At 44.4% G+C, this 18215-nt stretch overlaps 1 protein-coding gene across 2 annotated transcripts in view; it reads left to right on the top strand.

The window, feature by feature from the left end:
* Positions 1-14964, top strand: part of LOC138819640 (hepatoma-derived growth factor-related protein 2-like) — an 83078-nt gene extending 68114 nt beyond the window's left edge. Inside the window, exons 3-7 of one of the 2 annotated variants that reach the window (XR_011369540.1) lie at positions 4111-4249; positions 5859-6152; positions 6547-6594; positions 7944-8026; positions 11625-14964. Coding sequence is in view for 1 of the 2 variants with exons in the window: in XM_070011122.1 (XP_069867223.1) it covers positions 4111-4249; positions 5859-6152; positions 6547-6591 (478 nt within the window). In the remaining variant the exon portion in view is untranslated. The other variant, XM_070011122.1, reaches the window with a different exon arrangement.
* Positions 14965-18215: the final 3251 nt, after the last annotated feature.

An 18215-nucleotide genomic window follows, 5' to 3' on the forward strand; every position in this document is an offset into this window, starting at 1 on the left:
AGAGGGTTACAGTTACATGAGCAAGGGAGCGAGTACACTTCCTATTGAGCATTGCTACCCCCTCCATTGTTTTCCCCCTACCATCCTTCCCTCCCTACCTTCCCCGAGGTTCTTTTTTTTTTTTAATTGTGATTAAGTGATTACATAATTTCCCAAATTTCACAGTATTTTGGAATAATGATGCTCATTTAAAGTCACAAGTTCATTCTAACTTTCCTGGAGCAAATTGTCTATCACGGTCTATAACATATAACGGTGTACACATATGCATATAATTTTTAATTACTGTAAATTTACAGAGATTTCATAGTTGTATTTTCATACATGCATATAATGTACATTGTTGAAATTATGTTCCTTTTTTTGGGGGGGGGTCAGTTGTGGGACTTGAACTCTGGGCCTGGGCTCTGTCCCTTAGCTCTTCAACTCAAGGCTAATGTTCTGCCACTGGAGCCACAGTGTTACTCCAATTTTTTGCTGATTTATTGGAGATTAGAGTCTCAATAGACTTTTTGGCCTGGGCTGGCTTTGAACTGTAATCCTCAGATCTCAGCCTCCTGAGGATCTGGGATTACAGGCGTAGCCACTGGCACCCAGCTTGTCCTTTCTCCTTCTGCCGGTCGTTTTTCCCCAACATTCTACCTTTTACTGTCATAGCATCTATTTATTTATTGAGCCAAGCCTGGGCCTTCACTCAGGGCTAGGGCACTGTCTCTGATTTCTCTCTCTCTCTCTCTCTCTCTCTCTCTCTCTCTCTCTTTTTTTTTTTTTTTTTTTTTTGCTCATGGCTTGTACTTTACCATCTGAGCTGTAGTTCCACTTCGGAATTTTTGGCAGTTAAAAGTCTCATGATCCTCAGCTCTTACCTTCCCAACATGTTAGGATTACAGGTATGAATCACTCGTGCCTGACTTGTTATAAAATTTTACTTACCTTCCCAACATGTTAGGATTACAGGTATGAATCACTCGTGCCTGACTTGTTATAAAATTTTAGTAAACATCCTTTTTCAGATTTGTTTCATATTTTGTGATTTTATAATAGGTAAATGAAGCAGCAAGTTAGAGTTGATAAGTTGAAAATGAAACGTTTTGTTTAGAAAATACTACTTAACAAAGATAAATGACTTGATCTTGATGTCCTTGTCTCTGATAGGCCTTCATATTTTGATTATGGCCCCTTTGGTTTGACTTAAAAGTTCTAAGTTTGGGCTGGGAAGATGGCTCAGTGGTAGAGTGCTTGCCTTGCATGCCTGAGGCCCTAGGTTCGATTCCCTAGTACCACATAAGCAAAAAGAAAAAAGCCGGAAGTGGCACTATGGCTCAAGTGCAGCGCCCAGGCTCAGAGTTCAGGCCCTATGACTGGACCCCAAAAAAAAAAAAAAAAGTTCTAAGTTTGTGGTGACTTTGTGTGGGCTTTCTTATGGGCATCCATACTGTTTAGTAAAAAGGTAAAATCTGAGACATAACTGCTTTTCTATATATTTGCAAAAGAACTTCAATCCACATAAGTTTACTGTTAGATTTGGAATTTACTGCTTAATTTTCTCATTGCTTTTAAAAAGCAAATAATAAAAGGAAAGTTCTACAATTTAACCACTAAAGAGAAAGAATAATATTTTTATATTTTAGAATTTCTAAACCTGTTGTGTTCTGATTTTTTTTCCTCTGAACTTTCACAATTTTCCTTCCTTCATTCCTTCCTTTCTCTCTCCCTTTCCTCTCTCCCTCCCCTCTCTTCTTTCCTTCTTCCCTTTCCTCCCTTCTTTCCTCCCTTTAATCTCTTTCTCGAGCTGGTACCAGCACTTTAACTCAGGGCCTAGGCATTTTCCTTTAGTGTTTTTGTTTTTGGTACAAGGCTGGTGCTCAGCTACTTGAGCCACAGTTTCACTTCTACCTTTTGGATAGTTAATTGCAGATAAGTGTTTCATGGCCTTTTCTGCTTGAGCTGGGTTCTAACCATGAACCTCAGATCTCAGCCTCCTGAATAGCTAGATTACAGGTGTGATCCATGGGTTCCTGGCTTCACAATTTTTTTGTATTTGCTATCAAAATGTAATTAGATTATGTCCTATTTCCATTTTGCATATAAAACACTTTTTGTAGGCCATTTGAAAATGGAACATTTCTAAGAGAAAACCATAGCCACAGCCACCATAAGGTGTTCCTTGGTAACTAGCGGTGCGGTCTCTGGGCTAATTTATGTACTATTCAGGAATCTTAGGGGATTGTATCCCTGTGGACAGTTCTTTTGTTCATCAGCTTTGTTTTTGACTTATCAGTCTTGAGCATATTCTTTACCCCACCTATACTTGGAATTGATTGTGAAGATCAAACACTGAACAGTATATTTACTGTTACAATATTTATTTTATTTTTTTGTGTGTGCTGATGCTGAATATTGAATTCAAGGTCTTATACTCTTGCTTGGCTTTTTCAGTGGCCTGGTGTGTGCTACTACTTGAGCTACACCTGCACTTCCAGGATTTTGCTCGTTAATCGGAGAGTCCCTTGGATTTTCTGCCTGGCTGGCTTCAAACCAACATCAGACTGAGCCTCCTGAGTAGCTAGATTACAGGCATGAGCCACTGGTCCCAGACTCTTAAAATATTGCAGCCTCCTGGCTACTTAGGAGAACTGAGATCTGAGTATCTTGGTTTGAAGCCCAAAGAAAAGTGCTTGGGAATCCCAATTAACCAGCAGAAAAGCAGATTGGAGTGTGTGACTCAAGTGATGGAACACCAGCTGTGAGCAGAAAAAAGACAGCAAGAGTATGAAGCCTTGCCTTGAGTTCAAGCCCTCACTATTGGCACAGAAAAAGTGCTCAAACAATAGATTGATAGATCCATTTAGCAAAATGTATTAAATAATTACTGACATGAAAATCTGTTCATATTTAATTAGAAGTATATAATGATGTTTAAATTAGGTACTTTCTGTTTTTTCACAGTACTAGAGTTTGAGCTTGAGCTTTGAGGCGTTGAGCCTGGTTCGTTTGCTTGGCTGGTTCTCTACCACTTGAACCATGCTTTCAGACCATCTCTTTGCTGTTTATTCAGACTTGGTGATTTTTTTCTCCCCAGCCTGGCTTTGTCCAGTTTGGGGGGGAAGTTTTTTTTTGTTTTGTTTTTTGTTTTTTGTCGTTCATGGGGCTTGAACTATGGGCCTGAAAAGCCTGTTTAATTAAACTGAATGAGACCAGGTGCTGTTGATTCCTGCCTCTAATAGCCACATGAGGTTGAAATCTGAGAATTGAGGTTCTTAGCCAGTCTGGGCTCAAAAGTTCATGAGAATCCCATTTTCAGTAACCAGTGGAGCTATGCCTCAAGTGGTCTAAAGCTGTAGCCTTGGGCACAAAAGTTCAGGGACAGTGCCCAGGCTCTGAGTTCAAGGCCCAGGATCAGTACCAAAAAAAAAGTTTATGTAAATGAGATGGTGTTATGGATCTAGGAACTCATTACTGAATTAATAAAGTATATCAGATTGACATGTAGTTCTGTGGTTTAGTGCTTGACTTGTTTCTGTGAGACCCTGGATGCAATCCTTAGTACTGTAAGCGAAAAAAAACAGTAGTATTTGGAATAAAATATAGCCTACTTTATCCCTACCTCTAAACAGAAAACATTTATTGTTCTGCAAAGAAATGGAACCTAAAAATCTTTTAGAAGCTAGGTGGCTGGTGTTTCACACCTATACTCCTAGCTATTCAGCCTGAGATATGAGGATCAAAATTCTAAGCCAGCCTGGAAGAAAAGTCTGTGTGGCTCTCTTGTGTTCCAAGCTGGAAGTGGAACTATGGCTGTAGTAGAGTGACTGTAGCCTTAAGTAAAAAAGCTAAGCAATAGTGGGAGGCTCTGAGTTCAAGCCAAAATATCTGCATACATACTCCCCCCAAAAAGACTTTTCCAACATTTGTTCTGCCAGTACTTAGAGCCTTCTCATGTCTTGGTGAGATTGTGTTCATTGAAATGAATTCATCAGACTTTATATCCTTGTCTTCCCTTTAATTTGTATTTTATGAAATGCATCCTATAATAGTGTTATTTTAGTAATGTACTATGTATATATTTATTTGAGGTTGCATTGCACTTATTATCTTCTTCTGTTTTAGTGCTTTTTTAGGACCAAAGGATATATTTCCTTACTCAGAAAATAAGGAAAAGTATGGCAAACCAAATAAACAAAAAGGTTTCAATGAAGGCTTATGGGAGATAGATAACAATCCAAAAGTGAAATTTTCAAGTGTACAGGTGAGTCATTGGATATCCACTTAGTTTAGTATTATTTATTCAGTCTTGGAGGAAAAAATACCATCATAGCTATAGGAAAATAAGATGGCATTTAAGAGTCTTAGTAATTTTGGATTAAATTGTGTTCTTATTTATGGAATAAACTTTGACTTTTTATGTCTAGATGAACTACTGAAATTATTATACTGCTAAAGAGACCTCAGAAAACTGAGAAATGCTTGGTTATTTACTCCTAAGAATAAAGTTTAATATATTAGATTTAAAGCCATATGTACTGTCTTTTTTTTCTTTATTTTTTTTTGTCAGTTGTGGGACTTGAACTCTGGGTCTGTGCACCATCCCTGAGCTCTTCAGCTTAATGCTAGAGCTCTACCACTTGAGCCACAGCACCACTTCCAGTTTTCTGGTAGTTAATTGGTGATAGAGTGTCAGGGACTTCCCTTGCCCAGGCTGGCTTTGAATCTCGATCCTCAGATCTCAGCCTCTTGAGTAGCTAGGATTACAGGCGTGAGCCACCAGTGCCTGGTTTCTACTATATTAGCTCTCAGACATTTCCATACATGCATACAAATCGTTGAAAATAAGTTTTATTCTATTTTCATACATGTGTAAAGTACTTAATTTGCCCTCTCCTTGGCCCTCTTCCCTCCTGCTAGTACCTGATCACCCAGAAGAGCCTATATTACTTTCCTTTCATTCATTTTTTTAAGTGAGTATTACACAAAGGAACTTTGCCATGTTATTTCACATATATACATATATGCTATGTTCAGTTCAGGATATTTTTTTGGAGGGGTCAGTTGTGGGGCTTGAACTCTGGGCTTGGGTGCTGTCTCTGCGCTCTTCAGCTCAAGGTGACAGACCAGGGGGTTGTGTGTGTGTGTGTGTGTGTGGTGTGTGCGAGTGTGAGTGTGGGTGGTGTGTGGTGTGTTTGAGCGTGAGTGGTGTGTGTGTGATGTGATTGAGTGTGTGTGGTGTGTGTGTGTGTGATGTGATTGAGCGTGTGTGGTGTGTGTGGTGTGGTATGAGTGTGAGCATGTGGTGTGAGTGTGGTGTATGAATGGTGTGATTGTGAGCAAGCATGTGTGGTGTGTGTGATTGAGTGTGAGTGTGGTGTGTGTGGTGTGATTGAGTGTGAGCGTATAGTGTGTGGTATTTTTGGTGTATGGTGAGTGTGAGTGTGAGTGGTGTGGTATGACTGTGTGATGTGAGTTTGGTATGACTGAGTGTGGTGTGAGTGCTGTAGGTGTGGTGTGGTGTGATCGTGTGTGGTGTATGTGAGTGAGCGTGTATGGTGTGTGGTGTGTGGTGTATGAGCGTGTGTGATGTGTGGGTGGTGTGATTTGAGAGCGTGTGTAGTGTGATTGTGAGTGTGAACGTATGTGGTGTGAGTATAATGGGTGGTGTGATTGAATGATAGCGTGTGTGGTGTGTGGTGTGAGTGGTGTATGGTGTGTGAGTGAGCGTGTGTGTGGTGTAATTGAGTGTGAGGGTGTGGTATGTGTGGTGTGATTGAGCATGTGTGGTGTGCGTGGTGTGTGGAGTGTGACTGTGTGTGGTGTGTGTGATTGTGTGTGTGGTGTTAGTGTGAGTCATTCCGTTGTCCTAGGTGCTGGGTGTGAATGTTGCCTTATGCTCCAGGCCGCCCTTCATTGGCTCTCCAGGGAGCAGAGCACAGAGCTTGTGGGTCACCCGCTGCTCTGCGCGGGGCCGGGGTCGTAGGGTCGCTGGGTCAGCGGGGCCAGCAAGGCTGAGGGTTGGCAGGCCCAGCCTGGCCTTGGCTCCCACCCTGACTGCGCCCAACGCCCGCCACTCCATGGCCCCCGCGGTCCTGGAGGCAGAGGTTGGAGGCTCTCAGTTGGAGGCAGTCTGGACCAACTTCACCCTCATCTCAGAGCGACTGGTGAGGAGGGCACCTGGCACGGCAGGGAGGCCGGGTGGGGCCCTGTACCCGGAGGGGGAGCTGCCTGGCCAGGCTCTGGGCCCGCCCGCCCCCCTGGACAGGGCAGCAGGTGCTGCTCCGCAGGTGGCCGCTGGAGGGCGCTGTCTCCCCGGCCTGCAGAGCCGACAGAGGCCTTGTGCAGCCAGGATCCCATTAGTGGTGGAGGGGTGTCTGGTCCAGCGAGAGGGCGGCCCAGGTCAGGGGGTGACTGGCCAGCCGGGAGTGGGGAGGCCCACACGGTGGGGATGGAGGGGTGCGGTGGGAGCAGTGGGGGGCGTAGTGGGGGTGAGGTGTAGGGGGAGGTTCTGGGTGCAGCATGGGAGTTCTGCCCCTGATGACTTTCTTCTCTGCATAGCACCTGATGCCTGGCATTTCCTCAAATCATCTTCACAACACATAGGAGGTGGGCACCTCTGCAGCCCCATCTTTTTACACAAGAAGTTAAGTAATTCAGCGTCAGGTAATCACGTGAACAGGTCTGCCAGAGTTGGAGAACTTCGTCTCTTTGTTCCAAAGGAAATTGGACTATCTGTCTCCAGAATGTGGCTTTGCTCTGTTAAATGGCCCCAGGGCTGGGAAGGTGGCTCAGTGGTAGAGCTCTTGCCTTGCGTGCCTGAGGCCCTGGGTTCGATTCCTCAGCACCACATAAGCAAAAAGAAAAAAGCCGGAAGTGGCACTGTGGCTCAAGTGGTAGAGTGCTAGCCTTGAGCTGAAGGGCTGAGGGACAGCACCCAGGCCCAGAGTTCAGGCCCCATGACTGGACCCCCCCCCCAAAAAAAAAATCGCCCCAATAAAAGCTGTTGTCTTCACTTGAAAGGTAGGGGAATCAGGAGATACTTTAGGTGGAGCATAAAAGCCTGTGCAAACATAAAAGATCATCATTCTATTGTTGATATATATCCTAGTAAGGACATTTTAAATGCAATGCAAACATAACACAGATTCCCTGCTGATGTTTCTTACTTAGTAATTTGTGAGTTCGACTTCTGAGCAGATCTTCATTGAGACACTTGAGTCATAGAGAAAAATAACACTTGGCTTTGGAGTTCATCAACTTGGAAATTTTTTTTTACATTTTTTTTATTGTGAAAATACTGTACAGAGGGGTTACAATTACATGGGCAAGATAATGAGTACATTTCTTATCAAGCATTGTAGCCTCCTCCTTTGTTTCCCCTACCCATCCCTTCACATCCCCCCCCTTCCCCAATCCTCCCCGCCCCCTCCCCACCGAAGTTGTAAAGTTCGTTTTCGACATGACAACTTGTACTTCTCATTGTCGCAATGGGTCCACCTGTATCCCCGTTTAAATGACTTGTTTTTCCCTTTCCCCTCCACAAATTATACCGACATCAAATACAGTGAAAGCATAGGTTATACTGTGTGGGAAGGACATACAAAGCAACAAAGAAATAATCTTATAAATGCGTTAGAAACAATCGCATGAAAGAAAACATTTGAATACATATCTTAGGGTTTATTTCCCTAACATCACCTCATCTGACCTTTTCTGCTTGACTCAGACATATACTAGATATTGCAAATAAGGGGAACCATGGGACCTATGTTTCTTTGGGCTTGGCTTACTTCACTTAATATAATTTTCAACTTGGAAATTTTATTATTTTACTTTGTGAAGACAAGGCCTTACACACATGGAAATGAGAAACTAATTCGTAAGTGTACAATTAAACAGACACAGTTTGTATGCAAGTGTACACAGATGTATTAACTGAAGTATGGTATTTGCAGGGGAGAATTCGGATGGTAAAATTCCTCAGGAAAACAAACTCATAGTCCAATGAAATGAATACCAGGAAACTGGCACTTTAAAGGTATGAGTAGGTCAAGGGGAGGGAGGGTGGATGAATGAAGAGAGGAAGGCAACCATAATACTTAATATGTATTCTGTGAAACCAAGAATTGAGAACAGGGCTGGTTTTGGGAAGGTTGGGAGAGAATGATGAAGGAGTGGCATGATCAAGGTGCATTGTATTTATAAACTGACGTGTGCCACCACTGATAACAAAACCACAATATAAAAGGTGCAGCGAACACTGGGAGACATTGGCATAGGTGAGAATTACCTGCCTGACCACTGATAGAACCACACAGGTACTTCAATGGGGAAAACCATTTCACAGAAATCATCTCAGGGAGACAGTGAATGTTTTGTCTTTAGGGGGTATGCAATATTTGGATATCATAGAAAGGAAGGATTCGAGGCACGAGCAGGGGTGGTGGGGGAGGAATATGCCCGGTCCCTTCCTGTGCTGATGAGGTGCAGAGGGACAGTAGGGTTGCGGTGGAGGCGTGGGGAGAGGAGGCTAGAGGAGACCTTGAATGTCACATTGAGGACGGGTTTTGTGCTGCAGCAGCAGAGGACTGTCAGGAGCACAGAGGGAAGATTTCCCCGGTGGTGCTGTGGAGGCAGAGACAGGAACCAGAATACTAATTAGGCGTTCATTGCTAATACGCTCATAGGAGGGGTGGCCAAGAGTAGGATATGAGAGATGTGGAAAGTCAGTATGAAAGCACAGCTGAGTTACTCAAAGACAAATTTCCAAGTGGGTAATGAGAAAAAGAGAAACTCTCTGACACAAAAATAGAACAAGGTGAAGGAATTTGGTGGGGGCGGGTGGTTAAGAAGGTGCCTATTTTGAGATAACAAACTTGCTTCTGGATGTAATGAGTTTTGATGTGCTGTTAGAATGTGACGTGTAGACGTCCACATATAAAATTGCCAAGTGCAGATATCTGAATTCTGATGGTGTGAAGCCCTGGAGTGCCAACGTGAACCGTGAAACCAAGAGCTTCTGAAAAATTTAGGCCCCAAACGCTTTGAGATGTCAAACCTCAACCCGTCACTAAATTATTCACATTTGATTTTGTTCTCATAATGAACAGAGCAAAGAATCCGTTTTTTTCTCACAGATTTTTTTTTTGAAGTTGGCAAAAATAATGGATTTTAAAGAAGTCATCAATGATCAGTGAACTTACTTGGTAGATTCTTTTTTTCTTTTTGGTGAGGAATGACTCACATACTAGAAAGTATAAAATCCAGTGGCAAAATATACACATGAGTCCCCCTATACGTACCACTCCCATCAGGAAATGGAACGCTTCCAGCACTCCAAATAGTGCCTTCCTTATAAGTTAAGGTCTCTCCAGGGTGCTACCTTCCAGAATGACTACCACTTTGAACAATATCCACTTAAGTTTTTTTTGGGGGGGGGGTCCGGTAGGAGGGCCTGAACTCTGGGCCTGGGCGCTGTCCCTCAGCTCTTCAGCTCAAGGCTAGCGTTCTACCACTTGAGCCACAGCGCCACCTCTGGTCTTTTTTGCTTATGTGGTGCTGAGGAATCGAACCCAGGGCCTCAGGCATGCAAGGCAAGCACTCTACCACTGAGCCATCTTCCCAGCCCCCACTTAAGTTATTTTTATGCCTTCAGCTCTGTATGAATTGAATCATACAATGATATATCACATACTATATATATAGATCTTGTATCTGTGATAATATATATCTTTGGTTAAGATGCATTTTTCTAGTATAGTTCATGGAAACAAATCTGGAGACGTGGATGCAATTTACACTTATTGAGGAACCATGCCACCCTAGTACATGAGGCCATCGGCCACACATAGGGACTTTGTCTGCATTGGTGTACACACACACACACACACACACACACCACAGACATAGGCTGAAGGCCCCTAGGTGAGGTCATGGCAGACTCAGGCACTGGTTATGGCCCAGGTTTTACCCTCTTTTCTCGAGTGGGGGGAAGACTTACAACTCTCATGTGATCATCTTAGGGCAAATGAATATTTTTATTTTACCCCCACTCTTGGGGTAGCGACAGGAAAGTTGTTTAGCCTTTGCAAACTGATTTTTTAATCTAAGTGCTGAAAAGTTAGTTTGCTCTTATAATAGCATAAATAAACACTCTTGGAGCGAGAGCTCAGTTTTATTCTTCCCTCTTCAGCAAAGCATTAAAAACAAAATCACCTCCATTCTAAACACAGAAACCTAGAATTACAGGAAGGACATCTCATTTATTTAATAGTGGTAAGGAAAATACTTTATGGAACAAGGACCAAGGACCTTAGATAAGGGGACTAGAGCCACAGCTACCTGCAGCTGTGCAATGAGTTACAGGCAGGGAGGGAGAGGTGGAGGCCTTGCTATTATGTGCACAGAAACACCTTTCAGTAATCCAGAAGCTCAGGGCTGCCCAGCATGCTTTGTATTAGAGGCTGGGGACACCATATTTCTTTGTATCCTTAGAGTTTCTGTTGCCTTCTGAAACTGATACAATACAAATTGTGTGTGTGTGCATGTATGTATGAAAGAGGAAGCACTTTAGTTCAAATGAGCACTTAATATTCATAATTTCATCTAATTTTAATAAATTATATATGGGAAATACTGAATGGGCCACAAAATATTTTATTATTACTATTTTTTTAAATAAAATGTTTTTCTCCATTTCTTCTGTCCCACCTTCAATTTTTTGTTGCTTTTTTTTCTTATGAGCAAGAATTATATCTTCTCAGATTCTCAAAAATTAATCTGCTTTAAAAGAAGTTAGGGAGAAAAACATTGTTTGAAAAAGAAAACTTAGTCATCCTGTCACCTGAATGCATATTTGTATACTGCTTAGATATTGCTGCTCCAAGTGATTCTGAACAGCTTTTCAAAGGGTGCGTTGGTATGTGGCATTTCAGAGGGAGATATAGCTTAAGTCCACAAAAGGACACATATTAATTGGGGATTTTACTTTATTTTGGCACAGAGTTTTTTTTAAAAAATCACCTGGGTGGATTTTAAGATATAGACAACGTTTCAGATCTGGTTTTGGAAGCCTGATTGAGAAAGTTCTTTCTCCCCAGCATTTAGGACAGCATGTTCTCTCTAAAGAAAGCTGTCTATTTTTCTTTTCTTTGATGGACCTTCAGTTTAGAACAGACACAAAGCTGGGAACACAACCCAAGGCAGAAAAAATTCACTCCTATGTACTGTTGTTCAGGTTGACTGTAGGACACAACCTCAAAGGTTATGGATCGGTGGTGGGGCCTTGTCCCTGCGTGAGCATGTTTTCTGGACTTTGGCTGGAGCTGAATTCCTGACTTCTGAAAGGAGGGATGGGTCTGGGTTTCTAGCGGGAACAGCCAATGGGAAGGAAGAGTGTCTCAGGCAGGCCACACCGCTAAGGCATGCTGTTAACACACCCTCCTGCACACTGTTCGCCTGTGTTTGAAATCCTTCCAGGATACTGGGGTTACTTTTTTTTTTCCAACCAGGAAGAATACATGATTGGATTCTTCTTTTTATCCCTTCCTTCCTTCCTTCCTTGCTTCCCTCCCTCCCTCTCTCACCCATCTCCCCCTCCCCCTCCTGCCCTCCTCTGGAGCTCTTCTTTCCAGCAGGAGCTTGAGAATAAGATTATTATCCAATCAACTCAACAGCAGCCCATGTCAGTGTCCACATGTGCATCTGAGACGAGAAGAGATTCATTTGTGACCTGTAAACTGAAGTCTGCTTAGGTCTGTAAATATGAATAAAGCCCATTCTCCTTAATGATGAAGGTAATCTCCAGTAATGTAATTGTCTTTCTTAACTAGTGGGGATAACCCATTTCTCTCCCCCCCCTCCTCTCACACAAAAACTATGCTTCTCATAGAGTGATCTTTACAAACACAGGGGAAATATGTCTTTTGGTTAATTGCATTTGAAAGAGCTTCCCCCCCCCCTTTTTTTTTCTTTTTTGTATGAGAGACTCTTCTTTCTCCACCACAAATTATGTGTTTTTCTAATAAATATTGTGGTGAGCTGCTGGGGCTCTTATGGGCTAACTGTGGAAGTGGTTGGTGTGTGTGGGACGCACTCCTGGCTTGGGTTAGGTTTGGTGAAAGTTGCTGCTTTGGTTGCTGCTACAGAGGAAGGGCAGTTTCTTTCTGTTGCCATTGTTTGTGGAACTTTGGTGGACCTGGAGTGGATTGTGAGACCCCCCTGCCAGCCCATCCCCTGTGAGCACAGAGCCGTTGTCTCTTTCCATGTGTCATGTGCATTTTCCAAAACATTCAGCTGTGCCTCTAAGAAAGAAGTACAGCTTCTTAAGATGGCCTAGGAATGGAGTTGTTTTCTTTTCAATATGGTTTTGGAAAGAAATTTTAGATGGAAGGTAGAAATCAAGTTGTACAGAAGGTCTTAAGTGTAAGCCAGGAATGCAAAGATTAGACTCACTGGTTTAGTTAGGGCAAATAACTTCACTTTGAATTATTTTCTTCTTTTGAGGGAAAAAAAAGTAGATCTGTGTTGAAAGCAGTGTCTGAGGAGACCAATTTATAACACACAGCAATTGCAGAGACAAGTTAGGTGACACCAAGAGCAAGTGTGTCTAGGCAACCCCTTTAAAAATACCCCAACCGAGGTTATGAAACCACACAGCTTTTTTGAGGAATAACGCATCCAGGGCTAAAGCAGCCTAATTTTATTCAAGGATTTGAAGAGTAAAAAGGGATTTGGTTCTTTAAAAAAAGGAAAAAAGAACAGCCTAGTGAGGATTATTGATCAGTGAGGGATTAAACATTTGCTGGAATACAAAGCGTCAGGAATTATCAACATGGACATCACAGTGGCCGGCCATTCAGCACTTGGAAATGCAAACAGCCCAGTTTCCCACTGATCCAATGGCAGCAGCCCGGAGCTCTTGATTCCCTGTGTGTCCAACTCTGTACTCCCTGCCCCTGGACAGGGATGAGGAGATGGGGTAGGGGTGAAAGGAAACTTACCTTGCTCTTTTAACTTCTGTCTGTCTGTCCCTCTGGAGCAGGCCAAGCACAGACCAGAGAGGGAAAGCACTGGGGAGCCTAGGAGAGGTCCTGAGGTCCAGAGAGGATCAGGAGATCTACCGGGAAACCTCAACTACCACTTCCTCCTGTTGCCAGGGCTGTGGTCCTGTCTGCTTGCCAGCCCGCACCTGCCTCTGTGGTTCACAAGGAAAAGGCACTTGGCACTTGTACAGCCAGCCCCAGGGAGTAGTGCTGGGGCCATCCCGCCCTTTCTGGTTTTGTCTTTTTCTTCCCCCATCAGGTGCCACTGGCTTTGAACCATGTAATTGCATCAATAAGCCATCTCTGGGATGGGCGGGGTGTGTGTGTGTGTGTGTGTGTGTGTGTGTGTGTGTCTGTGTCTGTGTCTGTGTCTGTGTGTCTGTGTGTGTGTGTGTGTGTGTGTGTGTGTGGGTGTGTGTGTGTGTGTCTGTGTGTGTTCTGCCACCCTGCCTCCTGGAAGGCTTTGCAGGACTGAGGACATTGGTTTGGATCCTGAGGCTGATTTTTATCACCTCTGCATAAGGCTGAGCCTGTGAGGAGAGAAAGTGAGAGGGAGGGAAGAGGAAGTCTGACTTTGCACTTTCAAGAGCATGTGTGATTTTCCAGGATGTACATCATATACATTGAAGCATCTGTGTTGTGGGCTCCCCGGGATTTGCCTGTTCTCAGTGCCGATTCTTTGTGCACCCTGCATACATCCCACCTTTTGGACTGGGGGAGGCAGTGGAGGATGTTGTATAAGAGGACCAGTGTCCTGACCCACGTGCTGGCTGGGTTAAAACAGGCGCACAGATACTTCAAGCTCCAGCCCACGTCTCTACCTACCCCTGGGCAGGAAGAGCCTAGGGTCACCGTCTGCCTCTTGGAGACTCAGTTTCCCCATCCACTGTGAAGTTTTTGATAAAGGCCTTTATTTTGGGTGCCACATTCTCATGCTGAGTCTCCTATTGCCTTCTGTTGTCAACTTGAGGAGCCTTTGAAACTTTGGGGGAGACGTTCCCATCTTTTTCTTCCTTCTTCTTTTCCATACATTGGACTGTGTTGCTATTTTCAGGCCACAAGTGATGAGACTGAAATGTAAGTGTCTTGATGTGCCAGGTGGGGACATCAGGCCATCTGGCTCAAAAGCTGGAATTCTAGGCCATGTTAACTGTCTGAACCGCAGAGGTAGAGAGAGCACACACAGGGCCACACTCCCTGACCCGTGAATGTTACAGATGTGGCCGGACCAGGCCTTGAGACCATGTCAACCCTGGTCCAGAGGAGAAAGGACACACTTCACCCACAGCTCTTTTTAGGGAGCTGGGATTGAGTTCCATCTGTAGAATCGCAAAGTGTTTCTGCGTTCGGAGCCACTCTTTCTCAGACGTCAAGTAAAGACACACAAGGTTGCAATGAGGGTTATGCAAGCCTGTATGCTGGGGTTTGGCTCAGGATAAGCCCTAAAATGAGCACACTTTGCTCATTTTTGCTGTTCAAAATTTTGGTGATCCTCAATGGAATTCTATGCCTCCATCAGAAAGAATGACATTTCCCCATTTGTTAGGAAATGGAAAGGTTTGGAAAAAATTATATTAAGTGAAGTAAGCCAGGCCCAAAGAAACATAGGTCCCATGGTTTCCCTTATTTGCAATATCTAGTATAGGTATGAGTCAAGCGAAAAGGTCAGATAATGTGATGTTAGGAAAATGAACCCTTAAATATGTATTTTAATGTTTTCGTTTCTTTCATGCATGTGTTTCTCACGCATTTATAAGATTATTTCTTTGTTGCTTTGTATGTCCCTCCCCCACAGTGTAACCCCCACTTTCACTATATTTGATGTCAGTATAACATGTGGAGGAGATGGGGACAAACAAGTCGTTTAAGGATTCAGGTGGACCTGTTGCAACAATGAGAAGTACAAAATGTCATGTCAAAACCAGCTTTACAATGTCGGTGTGGGGGGGGGTATGATTGGGTGCGGGGGAGGGGGGAGGCTGGGAAGGTAGGTGAAGGGTAAACAAAGGAGGAGGCTGCAATGCTTGGTAAGAAATGTATGCATTATCCTGCCCATGTAATTGTAACCCCTCTGTACAGTATGTTCTCAAATAAAATAAAATAAAATGTTGGTGATCCTAGGGTTTAAACTCAGGGCCTTGCACTTGTTATACGGATGCTTTACCACTTGAACCTTGCCTCCAGGCTTCCTTTGCTTTCTGCCAATGTTGTATGACTGAGTCTGAACCCACCTCCTCTAGGTTCACTGGTGATGTTGGACTCAGGGGCCCATGTCACCGCACTGTTTTTCTCCCCCAGAAATAGCGTTTTGAGGACCTTTCTGCCCGGTCTGTCCTAGAACCTTGATCCTTCTAATGTCAGCCTGCTAAGTAGCTGAGATGATAGGTGCCAGCCACCAGCATGTAGCTGAGGATGTGTTGTCCCACTGTGATCCTACTGAGCCCAAACCTTAGATGCACCCAGTGATTGTGTTGGCGAATTGACATCATCGGATGAGCAGCATATATGGCTTATTTATTGACAGTCGAGGTCCAAGCCCTGACTAGGCCCAAAGCCTTAGCCTCACTCTTGGTCCATGGAGATGGAAGACTATCCAGGCAGATGTGTCTCAAAACAGCAATGCTGCTGAGTTTGGTGTGTGTGGTTGTTTGGGGTGTGTGTGGTTGTTTGGGGGGTGTGTGGTTGTTTGGGGTGTGTGTGGTTGTTTGGGGGGGGGTTGTTTGGGGGTGTGTGGTTGTTTGGGGTGTGTGTGGTTGGGATGTGTGTGGTTGTTTGGGATGTTTATGATTGTTTGGGGTGTGTGTGTGTGGTTGTTTGGTGTGTGTGTGTAGTTGTTTGCGGGAGTGTGGTTTGGTTTCCTGCTCATCAGCCTTGGTGGGTGCCATCTTCTCCCCTCCCCATGGGATGCTCTCTGCTCACAGTGGTGTGACCTGTACCCCTCTCTATTCTCAGTGTGTAACCTGTACCTCCTCTCTGCTCTTGGTATGACTCTGTCCACTCTCTGCTCTTGGTAGTGTGACTTGTATCCCTTCTCTGTTTTTGGTGTGACCTGTACCCCCTCTCTGCTCTTGGTGTGACATGTACCCCAGGGCTAATTTAGGCCATTGGGATTTAGAATGCAGTTGGAGGTGGGAAGGAGAGGGGACTGGAGAGGGAGGCTGGGAGAAGAGGTCTGGTCCCACACCTGCTCGCTGCTCCTCAGGGCACCTCTGTGCACTCCACAGGGCCACTGTGAAGCCTGCTGGGGAGGAGCTCTATCCTGGCTGTCCAGGGCCCCGCGGAAGGAAAAGCAAGGGAGGAACGCGCTTGAAAATAACATCGTGACTGTTCATGGGGTAGAGTTCTGCTTTTGCCAGCTTCATTTTTAATGAAAGGATGGAAATGTCCAGAGGCAGGGCGGTGGCTAATGGAGTTGCATTGTCCTCTTCTTATTGGAGTTTCAACAGCAGGGCATCCAAGCTCACTCTCTGAGACTGCATTCACGCCAATGTGCAATATGAAATGGAGTCCCTTCCGCATTCACCTCTCTCTAGTCCCGGGCCTGGAACAGCAACTTAGTCTTCACCTGGTCTGATTTGAAGGGATGATTCTCCAGCGCCCACTCCTTTTCTTATGTTGACAGTGGTAGTGGTGGGGGGGGGGGGCACAAATTTACATGACAAAGGACATAGTTCACCTTTTTCACCTGGGAAGTACTTGTGTTTGTTTTCTGGGTAGATAAACTACATTTAAATGGCATGAAGGATTAAATAAAGTGTTATATTTATTTCCTTACCATTGTTAAGGACTAAGTACTTCTGGGCTTTCTTTTTCTTTTTTCTTTTTTACTATCTGGCAGCAAAAATGCCAGCTCAAGTAGAAGTGTGGTTCAAGTGGTAAAATGCCAGCTTTGGAAGAAAAAGCTAAGGAAGAGCATGAGGCCACCAGATTGAAGTCTAGGCTTCCAGTCCCAGAGGCAGGCTGTGTGTCACAGCCCATTGGGGTCACCCAGCCCAGCACTGCGTAACAGACAGTGAAAGGGTCAGGACATGACTGCCATCATTTTGTTTTTCTTTGCATGCTAGGCTTTGAAGTCAGGGCCATGCCCTTACTAGACAGAAGTTATACCATCTGAGCAATGCCTCCGGCCCTGTTTGCTTTATTTATTTTTCAAATACGGCTTCCAGGCTGACCCATCAGCACCTCTCATGCATACTTGGATCATTAATGTCAGCTGCCCACGGCACTCATTCTCCCTCCCCCCCCAACTCCTTGGAGTCCAGCTGGAGGCTCACTGCGGACACATCCTCATGGCTGCTGTAAATGGAAGGGACCCTGGTCATCAGCAAATGGCAGTGTGAGGCCAAGCAAGGTCAGAACTGGTCAGGAATCAGGACTGGTAATGACTCTGTGCTTAGGGGCAGGCATAGCTCCTGATGAGTGGGTAGAGGACTGGACTATGTAGCTTCAGTGTATCTGTTTTCGGGCGGTGACTATCATAGACACATTTGGGTTTTGTGAGGTTTTTGAACCGTGAGGATGGAAGTCAGCTTGAGACTCAGCTGTGGATGGGTTGGTTGGTCCGTCCCATGTGCCTGGGACACCTTAGCTTGCTTTGGCAACTAGGTAGCAAGTTGCCCTTACGACGTAAGTTTATGATTTTCTCAAGTAGAGACTATATTAAACTCCACGAAGGCACAAGGCTTGACTTGTTCTGGCCACAACTAGTTCCTCCTATTGTCTCCAGACAGAGCAGCAGCTCCACAAATAAGGGATGGGAGGGGGGCATCACCCAGGAAGCATTGTACTTGTAACCTGACTTCTGGAATTGTTACCCTGGGTGCAACCCCATCAAAATACTAATAAAAAAGTCATGTTTTCTTATTTGTTATGAACAAATAAGAAAAATAATTTTAAACAACCACACTCTATAACCCATAGATAATTACTTCTTTTTTTTTTTTTTTAAGAAACAATCATTGGGCTGGGAAGGTGGCTCAGTGGTAGGGCGCTTGCCTTGCATGCTCGAGGCCCTGAGTTCGATTCCTCAGCACCACATAAGCAGAAAAAAAAAGCCGGAAATGGCGCTGTGGCTCAAGTGGTAGAGCGTTAGCCTTGAGCTGAAGAGCTGAGGGACAGCGCCCTGACCCAGAGTTCAGCCCCCATGACCGGACCCAAAAAAAAAAAAAAAAGAAACAATCATTG

The sequence above is a fragment of the Dipodomys merriami genome, unplaced genomic scaffold (genome assembly GCF_024711535.1).
Source record: "Dipodomys merriami isolate MVZ:Mamm:240054 unplaced genomic scaffold, mDipMer1.0.p SCAF_805, whole genome shotgun sequence".
Taxonomy (NCBI): Eukaryota; Metazoa; Chordata; class Mammalia; order Rodentia; family Heteromyidae; genus Dipodomys; species Dipodomys merriami.